This window comes from Accipiter gentilis, chromosome 17 (assembly GCF_929443795.1).
Source record: "Accipiter gentilis chromosome 17, bAccGen1.1, whole genome shotgun sequence".
Classification (NCBI taxonomy): Eukaryota; Metazoa; Chordata; class Aves; order Accipitriformes; family Accipitridae; genus Astur; species Astur gentilis.
In genome coordinates, this window is record NC_064896.1 from 24,434,492 (window position 1) to 24,459,899 (window position 25,408).

At 37.8% G+C, this 25,408-nt stretch overlaps 1 protein-coding gene across 4 annotated transcripts in view; it reads right to left on the reverse strand.

Annotated features, from left to right (window-relative positions):
* The window catches only part of LUZP2 (leucine zipper protein 2), a 329,431-nt gene that overhangs the window by 94,958 nt on the left and 209,065 nt on the right, over positions 1-25,408 (reverse strand). For 3 of the 4 annotated variants that reach the window (XM_049820232.1, XM_049820233.1, XM_049820234.1), the window contains 4 exons: positions 17,111-17,228; positions 15,531-15,601; positions 11,717-11,798; positions 4,317-4,379 (listed from right to left, as the gene is read on the reverse strand). In XM_049820232.1, coding sequence (XP_049676189.1) covers positions 4,317-4,379; positions 11,717-11,798; positions 15,531-15,601; positions 17,111-17,228 — 334 coding nt within the window. Of the gene's footprint in view, positions 1-4,316; positions 4,380-11,716; positions 11,799-12,985; positions 13,075-15,530; positions 15,602-17,110; positions 17,229-25,408 lie in introns of those variants that run through there. The other variant, XM_049820235.1, reaches the window with a different exon arrangement.

A 25,408-nucleotide genomic window follows, 5' to 3' on the forward strand; every position in this document is an offset into this window, starting at 1 on the left:
GCAAGATTTTTAAAAGCATACTGTATATTCAGTGATTGGAGGCAGGACCTAGATAACAATGTTTCCTCAAAATCATACCATTTAAATTCAGTCAAATCTTTGTCAAACTATGAAGTCCCTATTGAAACCCTCAAAAACAATTACTGAAAATCAGAAAAACTGAGATTAGTGGACTTACTTTCAGAGAACTGGCAAACATAGCATAGAACTTTAATAGAAAGCTGTTAGGTAGGTATAGCTATTGGTCCCTTTTCCACACAGTAGCTGATGCACAGAAGGACTACGCAATGCTCTTAAATCGAATTTCTTTCAAAGCAAGTTTAGTTGACTGAGCCAAGAACACAATGCTGGAGCTTCTGATTTGCAGGGCATGCTAGGACCGTATTGCTGCAAGTACTATTCTGTGTTTCCTCCTAAAATAAGTGCAAAATAAACAGTGCCCACTACATTCTCCTACAGCTCTTGGAACATCTTGCAAGTTGACAACATAAAAAAATGGAAATATTTCAGATAAATTGAATAAATTAGAAACAAACAAAAAGTAGATCACTTGTGCAGACTTTTCCAGTATTTATCTATAGGAATGCGGTTGGATAGGGTAGTAATAAAAGAGTGGCAGATACATCACCCGAATGCAAGCACTGTCAAATACTAGCATCAAACTTTTTCCTGCCCTTCCCCCCCAGATATCATTTTTGCCCTTAAACATATAGACGTGCAAAACCCTTGTAACTTGGGGAGGGGGGCATTTGGGTGGGGGTGGAGGAAAGAGGCCTTTATCACTTCTCATGCAATTTTGAAAACCTAGAAGACCAAATCTTTATTGCATTTTTTTCTACACCTCATTTCCTTCTTTGCTGCATAGGATATTAAGTCTCTTTCCCTTCGTTATGCCTTTGTTACTATACTTCTTCTGGAAGATTTAATCCTTTTATTCCCACATCAAGTTTGAAACATTTGTAGAAAGCACTGGAAGGTTCTGCAGTTCCGTTTAGAGCATCTAGACATTAATTCACTATTTCCCTAGAGATGAATGTGGCCTTTTTCTTCTCCTCACTAAAACTTCCCCCTTCCCCCCTTTTCATCACCTAAAAGAGACGAGTAATACAAATCACACAGATCTTTTTAAATAATCCCAGGAATGATAGTTAAGCCCTACATAATTTGGATATATAGAGGAAGAAGGAGAAGCAGGTGAGCTAGGCTAGAACACACATCACTAAAGGCCTCAGGAAACTGGAAATTTGTTTTTGCTGCTTGATGGTTTCTACTTCCCATCTAGACCGATACCGCTAGTTTAATCATAGCCTTACCTCTAAGGGTCATTATCATTTTTCAATATGCTGTTTCTTTTTTGCATATTGAGAAGCCTCGATCACAAATGCCCCAAACAACATTTATACAGGACTCCAGAAACTGTGCACCCAGTGACCCACAAAACCCCTATCCATCACCTCTGCTGCTTTGTAGTCAAAGTACTTCCTTAAAAACTTGACAAAATCACAACCAGGTGTGGCAGGATAGTGGAGATACATATCAAAAGTACTCCTTAAATAGTTATGATCTTATAAGTGTCAGCCACTCAGTTTACCTTTTTACTTTTCTAAGTAAAATTTTAGACTTTTATATATTAAAAAAGCTCATACTTCTTTTTTTTTTTTTAATACTTTCATACTTTTCCCCCGTGTGTTTATCTATTCCCTAAGGATTTGCCAAGATATTAAAGAGAAATCTTTTTCGTTCTTCATATAGCGTAGACACCCAAACCAGACTGAAGCTTCATTTAGCACCAGACATTTGTTATGCGACTGAAAGAAGCTACACAGTAAATGACTGCAGCCAGCACTGCAGCCCCCAAGACAAGACATTATTCTGGTTTGTTCTCGAGGGTTTCCTTGGGCTGAGTTCAAGAGAAACTAATGGCAGACTGTTTGCAACTGCTAACAAAGTGCAATAACAGGTACTACTGTGGCAGGACAGCCAAACACACATAAATCCAGCACACAGACATTCAATCTCATGAAAGAGTACTACACATAAATAAGGCAAATAGTAACAAATTCTGAAAGGAGCAGTCCAACGACCAAAAAACATACACGCTGCCTAGAAGCTGTTGAAAAATGCTGTATTAGAAGCCCCTAAAACCTTGAATGACTCTATAAAGCTAAGAAGGCTACACAGGGAACAACTCAGAATTTAGAAAAGCTTGCTAAGGGAGGAGAATAGGAAAGGACATAAAAAAAAAAATTAAACATAAACAGTGAGGTAAGAGGGAATTTGACAGTGTAAGAAGTTGTGGAGGTATACGATATCAAAAAAAAGATTCAAAGAAATTGATGGACAGTAGGTTCATAAACATATGCTACAGGGAATACACAGGGATACATCTTCCAACATCCCAAACCCAGTGATTGCAGATGCTGTGGGAAGGGAGGCAGGCTCACTCGCTCTGCCCTCACAGCGTTTGCTACTGCCATTGTCACAGACGAGATCCTGAGATTGATCGACCATTCAGCATTTCTTATGGTCTTGCCATTCAGAAGATGGGAGGAGTCACGCTACTGTGCCACACCCAGAGCGCTATCCCTTACATCATGGTGACTGGGATTTGCCACTGGCGTGAATTTATTCATGATGTACCTTCACTGAGCTCAGATTCCCCAGAATTCCATCTGACTTCCCCCTTTTTTTTTTTTTCATAAAAGGAAGAGAGAAACACAGACGTAAAATGCGCGTGAAATGCTACATCTCTATGTACCCAAGTCAACATACCTATGTTTTGAATCAAAGGAATGTTCAGCCTTCTTAATTGCTCGTTCATTTTAGGTAGTGATGCAGATGTTTAGTCACTCTGCGGAGTGACATACAATTAGAAGCATAAAATTGTAGCTATGCAAATTAGATGTTTCTCTGAAAGGACCCGTGATAGGCCTAAAACACTCACAACATAAGTACATCCAGTTTACCCAGTCAGCTCTTGCAACTTCAGACAGGAGAGTATCAGGAAACAAAATGTTGCTGAATCACTTCATCTTTAACTTGAGAAACAAATACTTCTGATGCCAAAAAGGAAGATTCCTTTCAAAGCAGATTTTCTAAAATGTGCTGTAAATACACTAAATATTACAGAATCTACTGACCTACCTAAGAAAATCATTAACGGTCAGACGGTTTGCACGTTGACTAACGATGTATTTACTTGTGTGCAATAGGAGACAGGATTTTTTATGGCTGGTCAATAGGATCGGACTGATATATTAGAATTAACAGGCTCAACAGCAAAGCATCCAGTGATCACAGGTGGGAAAAGAAAGCAAGGCAGTTGTGACTGTAGATGAAGACAACTGAGAACGTGGCTTAAATAACGTGAGCAACTGAAATAAACAATATTTCCTTTGCGAGTTAAAAAGTAATGTGCGCATTTTTTCAGATTGACCATATATATACACACTCTCATAGACCAAAGACATCAGAGATCTCTTTAAATAAGTGCTTTAAGGAGATAAAGTTTTCATACACATCAAACTCAGAAAAGTTTAGAAGAGCAAAATGTAAGAATTGAACAGAACAGATAAAGACAATAAGCCTGGCTGGTAAGAGAGCAAAAGATGATCTCAAATAAGATACTTTCAAGTGCAAACTTCTTTGCAAAATGATGCAAGGGAAAGGGAAACTGTATTCTGATTTAGACAAACTGTATGGGCAGAAAAAGATAAGTAGGAAAAAAAAACTATGATGCTGGTCAAATGTTTTAAGATTCTATTCCAAGATCAAATTTCACAATAAATACAGTTTAATATTAAGAAAAATTAAATACAACATGTTTTATGTTTTTTGGGGGATCAATCTGGGATCAATATTCATAGCACACAAAGCTTAAAAAACATTTTAGGAATGTGGGGGTTTTAAATTTTATTAAGAATTTCAATTCTGAGATTGTATTTCCTTTCTCCTCCTTTTGCTGCTTATTTTTTAAAGCAGTTAATAACACTGTGGATCAAGTTTCAGTGTGTATCAATAATCTATAAAACTGAATTAAGTATTCCTTTCTGAAAAAACACAACGCTTAAGTGCAGCAAAAGTTACAGAGGTGTACTATGGACCTATGCACCAGTAGCAAGGAGTCAACAGTTGCATTCAATAAAACACTATTTCTACATGCACACCATGATTTTTTTGTTAGCTTTTGTGTTTAGGGTATTTCACTGAAGCTTTATGTTTCTACTTCAACAACATGTGTTTTAAGTGTGAAGCAAAACCGCAATCTCTTTCAGTGTAAACTCTGAATGGAGATGACTATCAAATGTTCGTCTTACCTCATTTTGGAGGTCACGGATCATTTTGCTCTTCCTTTCCATTTCAGTCTTCAAAAAGTTAATCTACAAGTTTGAAGAAATGCGGAGTGTGAGTTGTTGAAAAGTACCTAAACATCAGTTCAACTATTAATTATTTTTTTACTCTACTGACAGCTTTGGAAAAAAAAAAAGAAAGAAAGAAACAAACAAACAAAAAACAACAAAAAAAAACCCCCACAAAACCAAACAAAAAACTGTTTATATACCAAATTGGTATAGGCCACAGCTAGGTATTTGCTGAATCTACAAATATTTAGCACGGTATTTACTAGAAAACATAATCAAGAGAAGAAAATCGCTGTATGTAAATAGGCTTACTTTGCTTTTACACCAGTAGATATAGTGTCTATTTTTGGTAATGAAGCCCAATGTGATCTTCAGAGAGCTAAGAATTTTTACAACATTATTAACTGATTTTATGATCTAAAACTTTTTTTACCCTCTAAGGACACAGCATTTATCACAGCAGGTTTCTAACACAGTTATTCGGTTTGAATGCTACAATACTGGTCCTAATGAGATTATTCCACAGAATCAAGGGGTTTAAGTGTATTACATGTGAAAGCATTCAAATCTGGTCTTTAGTTCCCACTTAATTCAATAATTTGGCTTGGAAAGTAGAAATTCCAACCATAGTTTTGAGACTGAATTCAATCAAACACAGTTTAAAAGACTGTTTTTATACATCAGTCTAAATTTCTCTCAGGATTGAGCTTTCCTGCTGGCTTATGGAACATAATGGGAGAAAGAAGGATGTAATTGTTACAAAAAGGATTAAAAGAACACATTCATTTCACTTTGAAGGAGGATGCTCTTGGATACCTTCATTAACAAAATATTGTCCCTATATACCCACTGCCTCATGCCGCATTCTCTCCCTTGTTGATACGAAAGTCTACCTACGTTCATGGGAAACTACCATTGTTCTGACACTGCAGCAGACTTAAGAAAAACAAAACCTCTGTAAGAAAAGAGATTTAAATTATAGAGACATTGACCTAGAGATTAATGGTTTGGATGTCATGCAGATAAAAACTGACAGTGAATCTCCATGATACGACAACTGTTCTTAGAATCATGTCCACACCCAAGTAGACAGATGTCAGTGATTTAAAAAACCATCACCAGACTTGACATCACTCTCATCTGTGTCAAAAGGGAAGTCAGTGAACACGATCATCACTTAAGAGAGAAAAGTTGGTACGGGGTCCATGAGACTAGTGCCACCTGACATGCATAAATTGAACTTCTTTTGCAAACCCTTCCAAAACTTTATCAAAGTGGTTTGGTTATGGAAACACTAACTCCGCATCCAGCTACCGCCGAGGGCGATGTTTTAACAGAAGATGAATATATTCAGCACTTGCCCAGGAGTCACGTCTACAAATACTGAAGTCTAGTCCATATATACTGTATAATAAATATGCAGATTTTGCACAACAAAAAATAAAGGTCACAATCAAAATATGAGACCAAGATTAATAGGAAAAAAAACATAAAATAACTATTCCCATGGTGGGTTTTGGTTCTTCAGCTGTTCCAAAGATTTGCCAGCTACCATTAAATACTGACAAAAATCACATACTGACCTCCATTAAAGAGTGTTCCCTTTCTTAGTCTTAACTCTCAAGGGAATATTAATATTCCTTCAAAACACTTCACTTCTAACTCTGAATATATATGAAATAATTAAAGAGATATGATACCAAAATTATTATCTGTGTGCTCTCTATACATAGCTTGTAAGTATCAGCTTGGATCTTCTAGGGGAGAGATATTTAAGACACCACAGTACTGTTCATTTAACCAGCAATCTATGTTAGTTAAACCAGTAATTTTTGTTAATTACTATTCGCATACACATGCATCTGATATCACTGATGTGGACATCATAAATGGTGCAAACTTACTGTTTTAGCTTATCTGAATAATCCAAACAATTTTTTTTTTTTTTTACATGCCCTTCTTTTTAATAAATAAATACCAATGTTAATTAAGAAGTCATTCAATTTTACTTTGATATTAAACCGGCATTTTTAAAGCTCTTCTTCTAAATCTCTAACAACTGAAGAACCACTTAGTCATAAAGTACAGCTATAGAGAGCTACATAGAAGGGATTTATATGGCTTGGCTACTGGAGCTAATATAGCGATAACCCTATCTATCCATTTAAGTGCACCTATGTCTATAATTTCATGCTTTAAGGCAGATCAGTCTGCATCAGACCATTTGCATGGTGCTCTTATTCTGTCCCAAGGTCAACGCATAATACCATTTTCCAGAAGAGAAGTAGGAATTCTACTTTCAGTCACCAAATCCTGACAGCATAACAAACAAGAACAGACATTTATACCCAGCTCTAAATTAAAAGGCACAGAAAATGGAACATTGAAACTAAGAAACTCTCTACATCTCTTCCTCCTTTCTACCCACTCTTTGTTCTTGTTTGACATTCACCTCTTTCTACATGTTGGCTGCCTTTAATTACTATCTAGCTGTAATTATGAAAATACATAATGAAAATATATTGTTCTAAGGCTGAACTTTGCAATATTAAGCAAGGACACTGCTTCTGTCTCCTGGAGACAGACATCCAAAGTACTCGGAGCTTTGTGTGTTTCAGAGCTCATTACGTTTATTAAAGGCAACAGCTTCCATCCAGTGGCCTTTATTCACAGCAGTTTGTGACCTTGAAATGTTCAGACTAAATTTTTCCCCATCGAAATACAGAATGCTTTAACAGATGGCAGTGATCTAATTCTAAGAGTCAGACAACAGTTAGTTATTCGCTACAGACGAAGGATGGAAAATTACCAATGTAACGTCGTTACCACACAGTCAAAGCTCAGCTGTATGCTTATTTGCTTACCTCCAGACTTCTTGTATCTTGCTCAGGACTAAGACAGGAGCAATTAAGGTGGGGTTGGAATGCATTCATTAACACCTAACTATTTTGGCAGCATCGGGAAACCTTAACATACTCAATAGTAATTTTCATGGTCTAATTTTCAGGTTACAATGTAAGAATTGACTCCAAAAGCCAGGGAGAACTGGTTAGGCTATTGCCTAAACCATAGGAAATATTCTTTCCTTTGGGAAAAAGCATTCTACAAAGCGGTAAATACTTTTAAAGCAAAGCTAAATATAATTTTACCTACTAGGATTTCTTCAGTGAATGTAGCTTTTTAAGCTGTAAGTTATATTTTAATTCATAAACCAGATTTTTGTCAAAGAGACATTTAGGACCTATCATAAGGGCTGTTACTAAGCTAAATAAATATTTTTGAAGCGAAATGAACATCTGAACTTTTTATTAAAAATATTGCAGACATGAGTTTGTGATGGTTCTTAAGATTCTTGTTTGGAGGCGGCTATCTCTGAATTAAATTCCCCATATACTCTTAGTCTTTTATTACTAAGAAAACCCCTGATTTTTCTTACACTGATTTCACAATAACCATATTGTTTATTTTTACAAGTCACATATAATGTGTTACTGAAATCTCATTTTTTCAAAGTGAACACTGAACAAGTGGGAAAAAGGCATTTACACAGACATATTTTGTCCTTTATTTTGACAGACAGTACTATAATTGTATTGTCAAACAATTCCATCACCATGTCTTTTTAAAAATTGTTAGTATGATATAAAATACCGACAGAAACACAATGTAAAAGGCATACTAAAAGCTTACTCTACTTTGCCAAACTATATTTGAGTATTTTCCTGTTTTATTCTTTATCTTCTCCCTCCTCCAGAGCTATCCAGCTCTTCTTATGAAGTTTAATTGCAGTTAACGGGAAACAACTTTGCAAACCTCAAGGTTACTTCCTAAAAAAATAACTTCCTTAAGATACAAGGAGTTAGCGTGAAGTACAGTCAAGCAAAAAGCCCTTCTCCAAAAAGCCTGTTCACCTACTGCATAGATACAGAATCACCACTTACCTTATTTTTCAAAATCACTGGGGGGGGAACAGGGGGGACGGGACAAAACAGAACAAAACAACTTTCAAGTTACATGTCTCGTTTCACCTCTGCCTTTTTGTTAACAAAAGTGAAAATTAGTCCATGGTCCCTAATCCTGTTTCTGGAAGAAGTGGTTCCACTTCACGTTTAGAGATACAGCTTGACATTATAAATAAATTTTTTAACTGCATAACAATCTGTTATATATTGCTTAGGTATTTGATATTAAATGCAGTACAAAAAGCTCTGTCAACTTTTATCCGTTGTTAAAGAGGACAACAGGTTATTTGGAATCATGTCCCACATATTTTATATACATGTTATATAACTAAACCCAGAACGGTGCTTCTGACTAACAAGCTTTATCTATTTCAGAAATGCTTTTTAGTATACAAATAATCCACAGTTCTAGCGTAGGATGGTCTGTAGAGAAGCTCCCTCACAAAACAAGGCTTTCTGGAAGACTGTATTTGACCTTGAACTTTGGTTCTCTAAAATTTAAACCACCCGTATGACAACTAGCATTCCTCTGCACATTTTACTATCCCAGGTAGAGCAGCTGAAACGCGAGGCATAAATCTATCCAAGGGTTGCCATATATTGTCTAGAAAAGACCTGTCCCAAGACAGACTGATACTGTTCTTCATATGTTCGTGCTACAGATGCAGAAGAACCCAGAAAGGGAGCGCTCGCTCCTGCTAGGGGCCCCCAGGTCAGCCCTCAGTGCGATTAGTAGTTTAAAGGACACAAGTGTCTTCACATCTCTTTTTTTTGTTTCCTCAAGCCTGAGTTGCTGCTTCTACCCTCAGAAAGTTGTCACTACCCAGCAGCAGCTCCGCTGGCTGGTCTCGGAGAGACTCTACCCACCAGCATTTCGGCAGATCCTCAGAACAGCAATTTTTCAGCTGCCTACCATTCTTGGCTTCTCTCATCTTAAAGGGCCCCAAAAATGGATAAGCACGCACAATAACGCCGATAACATTGTTTCTGATGAATCATTTGTGCAACTGATAGAGGAGAGTTTTGCCGTACATTGAAGAAGATGTGGACGCAAAGTGTAATATATTGCTGTGGTGTCTCCATTGTTGTTTTGATTTGGTCGGAGTCCTTGAATACTTTCCAGGTTATTTTTCATGTAATTTGACTTAATTCTTGTAAATTCTTACTTACACTTTTACATTTATCTAATAAAGAACACCTTCAGGCAGGTGTTCCCTGTTGAATATACGCAGCCAATTAACATACAGTGAGCATTGTATTATTCCTCCTTGGCAAGTGCAGAAAAGAAGTATTTCCAACCCCCCTCCAGTGTTTTATTCATTTGGCTTTGAGAAATGTAATTCTATTCTTATTTACTCTGATGAAAAATCAAGATTTACTTCACCAAATCCTGTAGAATAAAATGTGCTTAAATTGGATTAGAAACAAGACTCACAATTCATTAAACTAGAATTAAATTCAAGCTCCCATCCTCTAGCTAGGCTTGCCTCAAAGTACCTAGACCTTCTTTCACGGCAATCGTATTGCTTTCAGAAAAACGTGGAACACATGGAGAAACCAGGTGTAAAGTAACCCTGTGTGACAGCAATAATATTTATTTCCATTTCTATTGCAGGTCTCATCTGAGGATCCCGAAGCACTTTTTGAATATTCATTCAGTCTCACTGTATTGGTGAGCTTCATTATGTACATTGTACCCTGAGGCATAAAGAAATAAATGACACAAACCAAGGACACAGTTCTGCTTTCCCTAAAATCAGTGGCAAGTTTAATTTCTATTACTGGCAATTTTTACAATACAGCTCAAAAATTCAGTTTCTCTAACCAGCTGACAGCACTCCAAGTCAAGCTCTGTTGTACACTCAGAGGAATTTTTCCTGATTTCTGCAATAGGTAATATTTTTGCTCACAGTAAACAGTAGATTTTGTTTGACTTGTGTAGAACAAATCTTGTGCTCTTCCCCAGTGCTAGGGCGTGGACTGGATTGACACAAGGCACTGCTGCTCAATTTTAAAAAAGCACTATATCACAAAGAACAACAGAGCCAATAATCCATTCAGTACCTCTGAGATCTATTTAACCCACAGCTGAATTAGTCTTGAATATCAAAATCTAATAGAGACATTAAATAACAAGATACATTTTCCACCTTTAATTTGTAGGACTAGAATTCACTGTGCTGATAAAGCTTGTAGGAATGTGTCTGTGCACCTCAGAAAAGACAACTTTCAACCAGCATGTTCTTTGTACTTAGCAGAGACGACTAAGTTCTCATTTTTTCTTATTTCCGGACTATATATCTTGTCTCAGTACAAAATCACCTTAAAACAAGTGCAGATTTTTTTAGTTGAAAGAAACATGCAAAAGGAATATCTTAGTTCAAAATCTATATTGTTTCTAATTAGAAGGTAGCATGTAAAACTTGCATTCTCAACTTGTTCACTCAGGGCATAAATTTATGTCTTGTTCATCAAGGGCATAAAGCCACATATTGTAAATATCTGCTAAATTTTGTAATTATTTTTAAACGTCTGCCTTGGAGGAACTTTTATTTTGTGAGCCTGGAAGACAGTAAAATCTTACTAAATAAACAAATAATTATCTAATATGAAACTAAAAATAGATCTATAAAACCTTCTAGCAGCTTTTCAAGTCCAGACTTAGAATCACGGAACACTTGAGGTTTGAAGGGACCTCCGGAGATTATCTAGTCAACTTATGCTCAGTGGTGTTTGTGTAATAGGAATACTGCTAACCAACATAGGAAAAAATTCCTGTTTATGTCTTAAACAGCAAACATGATTCTACTTTTATTTTTTGTCCACAATAGCAAAATGTGGCATCTTATGCCCCACAACATTACAGTGCTACAAAAAAATCCAACCAACTGTACAGTTATCCAGAAACAGAACTTGATTAAAGCATGAAATCTTAATGGGACTGAACACCTTCCTGTAGTGATAATTAGATCAAGTCTGGTCAAAATCGGACACTCTATTACCTATTTTGTTGCTGAAAATTGGTAGTGATTCCAAGAAAGTCAATGGGTGTATGACAGTGTATGTTGGTATAGATGAGACATGAGGGTCCATAAAGACTAACTCATCAAGGAAAGGACTTAGGCCCAAGTCTCCAGGCCCAAATCTCTAAAAGTGTATACACACACCTAAATCCCACAGAAACAAGTGAAGACACGGATCTTAGCAATTTTGAACACACAAAATTTTTTTCAGCTCCTTTCTCCTGAAGCTTGTAGACTACTGACACTTCAAACCCAAGTTTTTTTACGTGCAAAGTTATTTGAGCTCATGACAAAATCTCAAGGCAGAAGGATTAAAAAAAGACAGAAGAAACAAACAAAAATAACGAAAGAGGGACAGAGAATCACTCACGGTAGCCTGCTGCTTTTCTGCTTTTTCAGCTGCCTCATTAAGCTGCTTTTGAAAGGCCTCCTGGAGCGATTTCATTTCTTCCCTAGTTTGTTGAAAACACAGAACACAAACTTCATCACAAGTGTCCAATAGGAAATAATTCGTCAGAGTCAAGAAAAGGCACCTTTAATTATTCAGAGCAACAGACAGATGTACTGTGTCTATAAGTCTTGCTAATAAAATCATAATGACCCCATGAACAATAGTGCCAACTCAAGGCAAAAATTATCTATGATGGAAATTGGCCATCTTTTACATCTACTGAATAGCCTGCCGTGCAAAACATCTGCCAGTGTATAATTTCTAGCAAAAAAGATTGGCACCAAAAAAATGAGGAAAGTGAGCTACTGAAAACACATCAAAATGGAACCATATTATTATCAATAAGAACTAGCTTATACCTGCTTTAAGATAAATAAATAAATAATGCTCTGATAAAATTCAACCTTCACCTGGCTCTTTCTAGAGGCAAGCAACACAAAATTCAGTAGAAGATTCTAGTAGACAAGGAAAAAAAAAAAAAACCAAAAAAAAAAAACCCCAAAAAACCAAACAACACACAAAACCCCCACAAAACCAAGAGGTTAATTGCATGGATTGGGCTTTATTTGAATCCAAAACCCCCTTTGCATTACTGATGCAGTCAGAGAATTTCTCCAAATTGAGAGAATTACGGTGGGCTGAGATCCTCTGCTGGCCATCTCTTTCTACCCACAGCGTATGACACACTTTGGAGCTGTGGCAAATTAGAGCAGTGACATATTTCAGAAGAGCTGCAGAGCTTTTTCAGGGCTGTTGCTTGCATGGGTAAACCTTCACAGAAGACCAACACGGAACTGGATTTACACACAGATAATAATTTAGCCCAGCGAAAACTAAACTGGAATGGAAACCATCTAGTTCATACAAGAGCAGAACTTGTGAGCTGCTGGATCATCTTTCTTGTTAGCCAATAACGCTACTACTTATAGCAATTTCGGCAACACTAGTACAGAACTCATTTAATTGAAATAGTGATTGAGCAGCATGAAACCGATGCACCATCAGCACAACAGAGCATACAAACAGGTGCAATCATTTCAAAGTGCTGATGGTGCACAGAATAAAACTTGAGGTATCATAGTAAATGACCAAGTTCTACTGACAACTTGGGAAATACTGAAGAATTCTAACAAAAGGGATTAAAAAAAAAAAATCTAATTTGAAGTCAGCAGAACTACATCTACTTACACAAGCTGAGATTCTAGCACTCTAAACTTTGCTGTATCATCCATCACTGCAGAGAATAATCAAAGTTGTTTTCACAGACCAAATGCAGCTCACGTTTGTCCAAAGAAAGAAGATTGTAAGATTAATATTGGGATATATTTTGAATTTTGATTCAAATACAATAGATTTAAGCATAACGCTATGTTCACTGTTCTTCACTCACTGCAGATGAAGCACAGCCTGAGGCTCTTGGCAAATGAACTGTGACCCTTAGTGAAATTCTGTGAAGGAGATACCCTGGCACATTTTTAACACCTCCTTCCTACTCTGAACTTCCACACCCCTCTGGAAGTGAAATCCAGTAAACCTGTAAACAGCTGTCAAGTGACCTTAGTAGCTCCAAAGCATTTTCTTGGAGTATATTGTAAAAGCCTTTTATTTTCACAAAGAGGGCGAGGGCTGCTCAGCAGCATATTGCACTGATCCAGGGTCTATCTCTGGGAACTGCTGCTGTGCAGTATTCTCAATAGCTGAATCCCTTAGAAACAAAAGTCAGCCTGTACTTTTGGGTGGACCTTGCAACACTTTAAGGGGTGATTGAAGGAGGAGATCCGGAAGGATATTTCTAGTACGTCATAAAATTTTCCCTTAATTTGCCCTTAATTTTCCCACCTGCAATGAAGATCTATTTACTAAACAGGCCATTCATATTTTTAATCAATTAATCTCTCTGTTTCACACAATCAAGCCACAACAATCAAGCCACTACACAATCACACTCCTGTATGAAGGATGGAGTCAGTGACAAGGGCAGCTATGATGCTGAGACATATACCTTCAGCTGCACCCAAGCCATATAAGTGTTTAAATAGAACGTTAGCTGAAGTTTTGCTTTCATCATTTAATAGATTTGTCTGGAGTACCTGAAAGATCCTTGTGTATCTGATCCTTCTCTATCACAGTAAAAATGAGAACATCTATGCGTATTTTATTATGGTTCTTATTTGTAGCGTATTGAAGAACTGAAGGTCATTTTATCACAAACCGTCTCTGCAGAAATGCAATTTCATATGTACTTCTATTAAATACAATATCAGCAATAAGATGGCCATGGGATTTAAATATTGCATTTCTAACAATGAAAGAAATATGAACTTTATTAAGTTTTTCAATAGTTTTTTTCCTAAGGAAAAATATGAAGCATAGGTGCATTCATTATATAATATTGTTTCGGTGAAAGTGATCCCTATATTACCTGTGTTTTCTTGTTATTAAAACTGTATTGATGTTGTTAGTCGCTGGTCTGAATTCCAAGGATTAAGAGAAGCAGAATGATGAGAATTACTTGCGATCAAGCACTAAGGGACTTGAGACTAAGGACCAGACTGGGAGCTTGCATTCCCAGGCATAGAAACTCTTAAATTTCTTAAGTGCTCAATGAATAATCTGAAGTGAATATTCTTCTCTCCTCCTGCTTCCTTCACAAAAATCCAGCGCAAGTATTCCTACATTTGCACAAGGACTAGTGATTTTGAGTGTCTACAGGCATGAATATTTAAGAGGCCTGAATAAATATATATCATCGTCTCTAAAATCAGAGATTGAAATACTTTAATAATTCAATTAACAGGGCATTACCATCCACTAGTAATTTTTGAAAACTTCTGATTTTATTCTCTTTAAGAGAAAATTTCATGACTAAACCTTCCTGAGAAATTAAAAATCCCTTTCTTTAGCAGATTAGAATGATAGAATGGGTTGGGTTGGAAGGGACCTTAAAGATCACCCAGTTCCAACCCTCCTGCCACGGGCAGGGACACCTGCCACTAGACCAGGTTGCTCCAAGCCCCATCCAACCTGGCCTCGAACACTGCCAGGGATGGGGCAGCCACAGCTTCTCCGGGCAACCTGTTCCAGGGCCTCACCACCCTCACAGGGAAGAACTTCTTCCCTACGTCTCACCTCAATCCACCCTCTCTCAGTTTAAAGCCATTACCCCTTGTCCCATCACTACAGGCCCCTGGAAAAAGTCCCTTGCCAGCTTTGTTGTAGGCCCCGTTAGGTACTGGCAGGCTGCAGTAAGGTCTCCCCGGAGCCTTCTCTTCTCCAGGCTGAACAACCCCAACTCTCTCAGGCTGTCCTCATAGGAGAGGTGCTCCAGCTCCCTGATCATCTTCGTGGCCTTTCCCTGGACTCGCTCCAACAGGTCCGTGTCCTTCTGACGTTGGGGGCCCCAGAGTTGAATGCAGAACTGCAGGTGGGGTCTCACGAGAGCAGGGTAGAGAGGGAAAATCACCTCCCTTGACCTGCTGGCCACGCTTCTTTTGCTATATCTCACTCTAGCATTTCCATATCTTTTCCTAACATACGTCCAATATCAGTAAATGCATCATTTGTTTCAGAAACGTCTCCAAATAACATTCCCTGCCCCTATTTTACTGTTATAATCATCAGATTCTGAAATACGATAGTGTTTGCAGATTAAAGTAAAAGGAAAAATGCAATTTCCTAGTCTGACAGTTTTCAGTCTGGAAACGGAAAGAGAAGGGAGGAGGTAGGGTCTTACCTTTGCTTTTGGCCCAGTTCCAGAAGTTTCTGCACATCATTTTTGGCTGACGCTTCATCATTTTTCAAAGACTGATAGCAAAGGAAGAACTCTATTACCAAAGAGGTCTTTAATATTATTCATCTGTGACATGATTAATTTGGTGCTCTTTCATAAAATGTTCCCAGTGAATTACAGATATTACCACTTGTGAGAAACAGAGGAACAGCCTGACTTTTCTTTTACCGTAACTCACCACACCTAACTGTACACAGCTGTTTTTCAAATATTAAATGAGAGCTAATCAAATAAAGTAAGTAGATTTAGAAACAAACAAATGACTAAAAGCACTGAAATTGTATGACAAAGATAAGTGTCTATATACAGAAGATACTACTACAGAGCTTTGCCTATATCTGGATCTCTGCAGTGTTGAGTCTAAAATATCTCACAGTATAGTTTTGCTGAATACCAGCTTCAATTGTGCTGCGTAAGAATTCCAATTCTAAAATAACTGTTAGAAGGAGAAGCACATTACTCTAAAAAAGTAAGACGAAAACCCCTACCATAATAAGGAGTGATAAAGCACTAAAACAAAAAAAAAAAAACCACAAAAAAAAAAAAAGAAGAAGAAAAGATTCAAGAGTTAACATTAATTAGAAGCAGAGAAGTCTGGAATATAAGACAATATAACATTTGAAGATAATATAGCACAGTACTGATACACTGTACCAGTATTCTTCTGTGAACAGATATAGGGATTTCACTCCTTATATTTTTTCCATCTAGCTTACATCAACATGAAGATAAAAATGTGATGTCAGAAAAATACTGTCCTTTAAAATGGTGTGAAATGGAGACAAATCTCAACTGATAATGAGCCTGTAAGGTTTCAGACCAACAGACTACATCTGGAAAAGACAGGCATGCTCTCAAGTGAACATCTGGCACTTTCAGGACCTCAAATCTAGAGCAGGATTTTTAATCCACTTTTCACTCCGAGGAGTTGATTTGACTCCAGAGTTAATCTTGACTACGGTCCTTTCAGCCTACCCATGACACCGAAACGTTAAACGCAGAGGTGTCTCAGCTCTAGCTGCTGGCTCATCTAGCGCAATTTGTCAGCTAAACTTGTAAAGTAATGCCCTGCGGTACATCCAGTCAGTCCGTGTAGATGGCGTGTCAGGTGGGTAAAGTGAGTAGCTAAACTAGGCTGAGTATACGTAACTCATCAGCAAAGATGCAACCTGCAACAGCAAAGGAAATCCTTTATAGTAGCTGCCGGGACAAATGTGTGGTAACTCCACTAAGACAGCTTATTCTTTTTCCTTCCCTTCTTCTTTTGTTGTACTATGCCCTATTTTCAGACTTACTTTATTTTTGGGGGGTAAGTGGAAAAAGTTGGAAAACCCGAACTCATTAGGGTTACATTTTCCATAAAAATGTCTGCTTTATGTTAAGTAAAAGATCAACAAAACCATAATTATTCACATATTTAAAAAAAAAAAAAAAAAAAGCCACCACATTTTTTTGTAATAAATAGATATCAATACGAAAAAGCCAAGGTAAGTAATCCTATAGAAACCAAGAGAGAACCTAACCTGGAGGTTTACTTTAATTCCCTCGAGTTCTTTAGAAGTCTTCGAGAGTTGACGAAGGATATTGCTCCTTTCCTTAAAGACTTCTTTCAGCTGTCTTTCCAGTTCTTCATAGCCCTGTCTAACAGAGAAAATAAACGCATGAGATCTTCTCAAAACATTACTCAATGCAGTTGAAAAACAGTCTTAATTCATCCAAATTGAATTAATTCCAACACTTTTTATAGATTCCAAATTGGAGCGTGTCCCCCTGTTCACCTATATAACAACGATTTCTCCTAATGTAGATAAATAGATGTTTTACATGTCAAAATGACGTGCTGCATCTGAGTATGCAAATTATCAGACTGAAACACTGCAATTGGTGTATTGTCTGTGATGAACAGGAGACAGAAAGGATGTATTTAACATGCGTGGTGGTACATAGCCTGAGATTTTTCTTGTTTCTTGACATTCCGTGCAAGAAACCAAGCAAAACTTTGAAAGAAGTGTGAAGTTTTGTGACACCCAGTAATTTGAGGGAAGGATGATTCGGATCTATTTTAACTTTGTAAAATTCATTTCATTCCACAATTTCTCCTCACTTAAACCTCCTCCTCACAGTATAAACCAGAACTGACAGATATGCTAAGAGGAGTCAAACTTAATTATTAATTAATGGATAAGTCAAAATATCCTATCCTTTTCAAAATGGTAATTTTTACTTAGAACGTAACTATACATTTTAAAGTTTTTATAAAATCCACAATGAAATAAATCCAACACATATTCTTTTAGGTTGAATGAAATACAGATCCAACTCTCATACTCCATTTCAGAAAAAAGCATAAATGAAAAAAATTTTCATTTAAAACTGTCATTTTTAGGAAGACTGATCAGTAAATTGAAAAATCCATTCCCTCTACAACTTAATTTTAATTTAATTTTTTTTTTTTCCTCCTTGCTCTACATCTGGTTCTAAAAAGGGGGAAAAAAGAACCTCAACTCTGCCACACATCAGTACTATTTTATTATCAGATACAAGACCTTGAAGTTAAACAGGAATCTTAACGCTCCTTTAATGGATTTTGAGTACAGATTTTAGCAAAGAAACTCTGTAAAGCAAATTAAATATGCTATCCAATAACAGTCCTATCTATTTTAGGAATAGACAGCTCATGAAATATGATAGATCTATGAAAAAAAGAGAAAATTATTCTATATTAAATCATACTTTGGATACCTAGAAGAGATGAAAGTGTATAAAACATCTCTTTCATCAACACAAGACTTTAGGCAAAGAAACTTAACGTTATACTGAAGCTTCAGCAATAATTATATTTGGCTTTGACAGAATGTTGCAAATTAAAAAGCGTAGAGTTCTTTGAGTTTGCATCTCTAAGGAAACACAAAACACATCCAATTTCTGCTTGCTGCTGTAAAACAAGAACTGAGATATTTTGGTCTGCAATGTAGCACCCTCAGTGAAGATCTTCAGCACAATTGCTAGGTCAACTGTTTAATTTTACAGTAGAAGTTCTCTTTTAGAGGAAAGTTGAAATGGAAAACAGGACTGAGATCCAGCCCGCCCCACCCTCCACCCCCCAATTCTTAAGTTTTCCCAGAATAGTACCATAAAAACTACAATCTTCTAACACATTCCATAGCTGGTAGATAAAAAGCTCAGCTGTCAGTAAAATATTTTATTCTCTTGATAAGTTTTGCTTTTTCTTTCAATACGTGGATGAACTTTATTTCAAGAAACTGTGGTTTCAGACCATTTTGATTATATTCATCCAGCAGAGGAAAGGAAAAACTGCAGATCTGGTGGGGGAACAAGAAGTACCTCTGAGAACGACTGTGAGAAGACACAGGGTGAAGTCAGTGTAAGGAGATAACGCCAGGACTCGGCATGTTTACCTACTAGTAACTAAGCAGCACCCATAAGTAATCTGGTTATCCTTGATATGGATAATTAGCGTTATAAAAAATAAAAAGTCTCTCAAATAGAGGTCATGGAGTCAAACTCATCATGGGTTTACAGGAAAATCTATATGCCAGGATTATGAACCTTCCAAAATTTAGCATTATTTACATGGAAGGTTTAGTTCAAATTGAATGAAAGAACCTATACAAACTAAACCAAGCTAGTGCTACAATACCTGATAAATATTAGCATTCTGGTCGTTACATGCAATGTAAATAAAATCTCCTACATTAAGTTTCACATCGAAACACATATAGGATTTTTGTTACCTCTCCAGCTATGCGTGATTTTAAACAAGGTATACATCACTGTAAAAGAGCTGGCTCACCTCAGCAGTAACAACATTATGTGTAATCAGCTTGACAAGCTTCAGAGAATGCTCCCATTTTAATTTGCCAACGAACAGAGGTCAAGGAAGAATTTCCTCCTGCTAAAGTAATCAGGTAGTTTCACTAAGGTCATCGCTTCCATTCCTCTTTAAGCGTCACAAAAAGCACGTTAGGCTTGATGGTCTCTTTTGCCATCAAAATTGTGCTTTTGCTTAAAGTTAAACCCTACATTTAAAAAAAAAAAAAAAAAAAAAAAATTACCTGCAAGTGGTAACACTCTGTTTTAACGATTCCTTTAAAGGCCCAACACCCTACTCCACACGCAATTCCAGCGTAGCTTGAGCATTTAAAGGCCATCTGTCCCAAGCAGCCAATTACGGTGCCCCGTGGGTATTCAGTTGGCACAGATTTCACTCTATTGCCTTCTAAATAATGATACATAGCGATTTGCATAAACTAGGACATCTCCCGAATTTTTAAATTAAGTTTGATATAAACTATGCATGCACTTTCATTTTCCTTCATATTATCTTTTTATGACACACTGGGCAGGGAGGAGGAGAAGACAAAAAGCCAACAATCAGTTTACCACAGTGAGTCACAAAACAGACCAAACTCTCAGTACTACTAGAAGATAATTTAAAAAAAAAAAAGGAAAGAAGAATGAAGATACAAGACATAGCTATCAGATCTATTAACTATTAGGTCCTCAAAGGTTTTTAATTCTGGAAAATATTATCTCCAATATCAAGCTTTGGCTGTTAGCATTGTCTCCAAGACCAGTGCCCATGGATTTGAAGACAGTAAAATTCAGCCCTGCACCCATGTGATAACTAACAAACCCTCAGATTAGCCCATCTATTTTGGTCACCTATTTCTACATTGCAAACTTGCGTCATTTAGACCAACAATGTGCAGTTCAAGTGAAACATGTAAATTTGTAAATATGGTGGTCTAATCATGAATCACTCCGATTATTCAAGAACTCTCATTCTCCCACAGAACCGAATACATCACTTTCACACTTCCTTAATATTAACAGGATTCTGAGGATTGGGTTTAAGGAAAGATCCATGGTCAATTGGTTTTCTTATTCTCCCCTTCTTGAATTCTAAATAACCAGATTTTAGCCTCCCATATGTTTGATAAGCACTCTTTGAAGGGTTTCACACACATATATGCAATATAATTGTAAGTGCGGATAGGCAGGCCATTCTAGAAGAAGTAAAGTCACTTTTCTACATCAGCATGCCCACACACTGCAGCTGTGCTATTATAAGAAAAGCATAGCGTATTTTCTGAAGCTAGATTTTAAAAAATATGGATATTTCTACAATGACACGGTAACATTTCTCTCATATTTGAAAACACATCCATTACAAAACATAGAATCACAAATACAGAATTTTGTCCTGATGAATATCAGCAAAGTCCTCTGAATTTGATTAACTAACGAGAAGATTATTTGTCTAATTAAGAAAAAACTGCAAGATGTAAAGCAGTTGGACCAGATATCATCAAGACTTAATCAGCATAATTCCTCCGGTCAGAGAAGATTTAAATTGAAAGAACACCTAACCTGTATCTAGGTACCTGCCTGCATGAAGCATATGTGTCTTTAAGAAGGATGGCCACATCCTCACCGTGTGGCAGAGAGAGACGGTACTTTAGTAGGAAAACAGTGAAATGTTAAACTCAATGACAAATTAAGTAGGTGTGGAGGGAGAGCGGATTCCTGAAGCCAGAAAATTTGCTCTAAACTGAACAATTTGCTTCTGCTGAACTTGGATGCCAGTTTTGTACTACAGGACGGTTCTGGAAGAAGCTGACTTGGTGAATGTGACACGTCACCGCTGTACCACCTTGCCACAAACACCACGAAACCCCCGTGACTTTCTGAAATCTTCTGACCCTCAAAAACTGCCAGGGTTCTCTACTCGTTTTGCAGTATAATTGTATGTGGCCAACATAAATTAAACCCGTTCCTAGGAAATTTACTATGTAACTATACGCGGATTAAATCTGTTCTTTGAATATGAGGTTACACCAGTTTGTGATGGGTTGACCCTGGCTGAACACCAGGTGCCCACCAAAGCCATTCTATCACTCCCCCATCCTCAGCTGGATAGGGGAGAGAAAATATAACAAAAGGCTCGCGGGTCGAGATAAGGACAGGAGAGATCATTCACTATTACCGTCACGGGCAAAACAGACTCAATTTGCAAAACATACTCAATTTATTACAAATCAACCAGAGCAAGGTAATGAGAAGTAAAATGAAATCTCAGAACACCTTCCCACCACCCCTCCGTTCTTCCCGGGCACAACTACCCTCCCAGATTTCGCCACCAAGCCCCCCCCAGCGGCACAGGGGGACAGGGATGGGGTTTATGGTCATCACACGTTATTTTCTGCCGCTTCACCTCCTCAGGACGAGGGCTGATCACACTCTTCGCCTGCTCCAGCGTGGGGTCCCACCCACGGGAGACAGTCCTCCACGAACTCCTCCAACGTGGGCCATTCCCACGGGCTGCAGTTCTTCACGAACTGCTCCAGCATGGGTCCATTCCACGGTGTGCAGTCCTTCAGGAGCACACTGCTCCAGCGCGGGTCCCCCACGGGGTCACAAGTCCTGCCAGAAAGCCTGCTCCGTGGGCTCCTCTCTCCACAGATCCGCAGGTCCTGCCGGGAACCTGCTCCAGCGCGGGGTTCCCACGGGGTCACAGCCTACTTCGGGAACCCACCTGCTCCGGCGTGGGGTCCTCCACGGGCTACAGGTGGAGATCTGCTCCACCGTGGACCTCCCTGGACTGCAGGGGGACAGCCTGCCTCACCAGGGGCTTCCCCACGGACTGCAGGGGAATCTTCGCTCCGGCGCCTGGAGCATCTCCTCCCCCTCCTTCTTCACTGACCTTGGTGTCCGCAGGCTTGTTTCTCTTACATGTTCTCACTCCTCACTCCGGCGGCAGTTTCTCTCCGTCCCAACTTTTTTCCTTCTTAAAAATGTTATCACAGAGGCGTTACCACTATCACTGATTGGCTCGGCCTTGGCCAGCGGCGGGTCCGTCTTAGAGCCGGCTGGTATGGGCTCGCTCTCTCTCGAACACAGGGGAAGCTTCCAGCAGCTTCTTACAGAAGCCACCCCTGTAACCCCCCCCCCCCCCCCCCCCCCGCCCCGCTACCAAAACCTTGCCAAACAAAACCAATACACAGTTACACCATTCTGCAAAACAAAGTGTCATTATCAGCATATCCACCCGGGATTAAAATGAATATTTATCATTTTAGCACATGACTGTGCTTTTAAAAGCATTCACTATGAGACAGAACAATTTAGCAATACTCTGCATGTTAATGTCATCTGTAGCATTCTAATTGCAAGTTGTTTCGCTTTTACCTATTGACGTAGTGTCAGTGTAAATTCCAATATCATTTGTTTTCAAGGGAATGACAGACACTTATAGTTTTAAGCTTAGTCAGCTGTTTTGACTCTTCTGTTATTCCGACTGACATGATTTAATAGATTATCGTAAACATTTCAACAGATTCTAATTTTCAGTATGCAACAGAGACAAATGCCTAGTAACTAGAAAGACTTGTGCCCCAGAGATCACTCCACCTCTGGCTGATATTTCCTTACATATTAGAAGTTAAGCTTTTAGTCTTCAAAATAAGGATTGAGTTTATTTCTCACTGAATAATATGTACTATGTCAGGACAAAGTAAAATTGATTTTGTTTTCCCACTAGGTTTACAAAGCCTGTCTTTGAAATAAAACTTTTATAAAAAATTCAATTATTTATGGTACATAAATGTCCCTGACTGGAAAAAAAAAAACAAACAACAAACCCAAACCCAAAAAAACCCAACCCTTAAAACAAAAGACAAAATTGGAACAGAGCAGCTTAAGACAAACTTAAATAGATGTCTTTCTCCTCAACTCTGTTGTCAGTTATATTCTTCAAGCCGATCTTTTTAAAAACCATTTCTGGTCTAATTGCAATTAATAGTTTAGGGGATCCTACTGCAAATTCTAAGAAAATTAGGTGAGATGATGAGAAGGTGTTCTGATTTCAGCTGGGATAGAGCCCCATGGGTTTGCCAATTTTTTGAAAGCAGCAATAGTTAATAAAAGAGTATACCGTATACCTTTTCATGCATCATAAACAGTAAATACTGCTTACAGAGTACACTTGCAAAGTGCATGATTGCCTAGGTGTTTCTAAAGCAATCTATTCAAGATATTCTTGGTGGCAGAACTGTACACATGAACGTGGTTTACATTCAAGTGAGAAAAAGATTAATCGCAGTTCTAAATCAACGTATCTGGAAGTTGAACATAAGAATCTTAAAAATCGTAAAATGAGCAAACAAGATGGACATAGTTTATAATGGTAACATAGCATTGTAATGCTGCTTTTTCTCTCTAAATATGAGCATTCTTTATCTAGAATTTCAGTGGGAGGGAAGTAACTTATTAATGACCAGGTTATCTAAATAAAGTATGCAATATCTACTATATATAATTATAATGTGTATCTATATAATATACTATAATAGTATCCAACCTGAGTTTCAACTACTTTTATCTGATTTCAGTCAATTCTGAAGTAACAATGAACAATGGAAAAAATCATATAAGCATTAAGTTGATCAGCAGATAAGCTCTTGCTGAAATCCAGCCTTTGTCAGATAAACCTATTGTCCATGCTCAAATAACATTTACATTATATGTTTTGTATTTGGGCATTATCCAGTCACTGTGTTTGAGGGGAGAGGGGCAGGGAGGAAGAAAAATGAACAGAAAACTCGGGGATTTCGGGTAAGATGGAGAAAAATTTTTATTTACCTGACCTTCATAATTTGTGAAAAATATTTGGTTGGAATGTTTCATCCCTACCTACTGAGAATAATGCATGAACTTGTGGTTGAGGCTTGATTTATTAACAGTTCAAATAAAAATCACATTGTCAGTAGGTATATGACCACTGCAGTAGACTTGAGTGGCCGACCTATTCTAACTTTAATAGCCCACAAAATGGTAGCAGTGCTGGTGCATCTTATTCGGTTTCTACACTGCTAGCTGCTGGAGAATCAGACCCTTTGCATCTATTTCCTCCTATTTTTTAATGCACTCGCCGTAAATAAACCTAAACAATCTAGCATCTTTTTGGCAGACTCCTGGCTGGGTAGAATCAATGACTCATCAGGGAAAAGATGCAACTGTCAGTTCCCATCAGTGAGTAAAGGAGCAAAAGGAGATTTTGGATAACTTGCAGCTGGCATAGGTACCTGGCCCCAGGAAATGAAACAGCAAGTTGAATCATCGTGAATAACGTGATACTGAAAATAATGATCCAAAGGAAAAAAGCACTTGTATTTATTCACTGAAAAGTGTGCAGGCCACAAAAGCATAGAGTTAACGTAACAAGGAAAGACTGCAAAACCCTGTGATTGACCCCACAGAAGAATAACTCCTCCTCCCAAACATACAGATAAGTGTGCGGAGCCTTTTTTCTTCTTCAAGATATCATTCAGTAGGCACTTTACCTAGAGCAATGAATCCTTACTAGATGTATACTATGTTTGTAATATGGAACAGACATCTTCTGAAAAGGAAGTTATTAAACTCTTTACAACTATTCAAATATAGACTGCATCAATGTGGACTTGTCCTCTGTACGTAGGGTTGACCTTTCACATCGGTTCTACAAGATTTAGACTTTAATAGGAAATCCATTCACACCAAATCCGTACTTTTTCTGATAGCTAGCATTACCCTTTTCAGTTCGGATATCCTTCATCATTTATGCCCATAATACTGCCTTTGGTCTCATTTTCTACTGCACATCTAAATCTTTTGACTACGACCTCAGTGCTGTTACCCTTAAATACAGTACTGTTACACTAATCTCCTCAGATAATCAGCAATGCTTTTCCCCAGCATCTCTTACGATACAGGCAGGTTAATATTTCTGTCTCAGCTAGCTGTACAATTTAATTGTG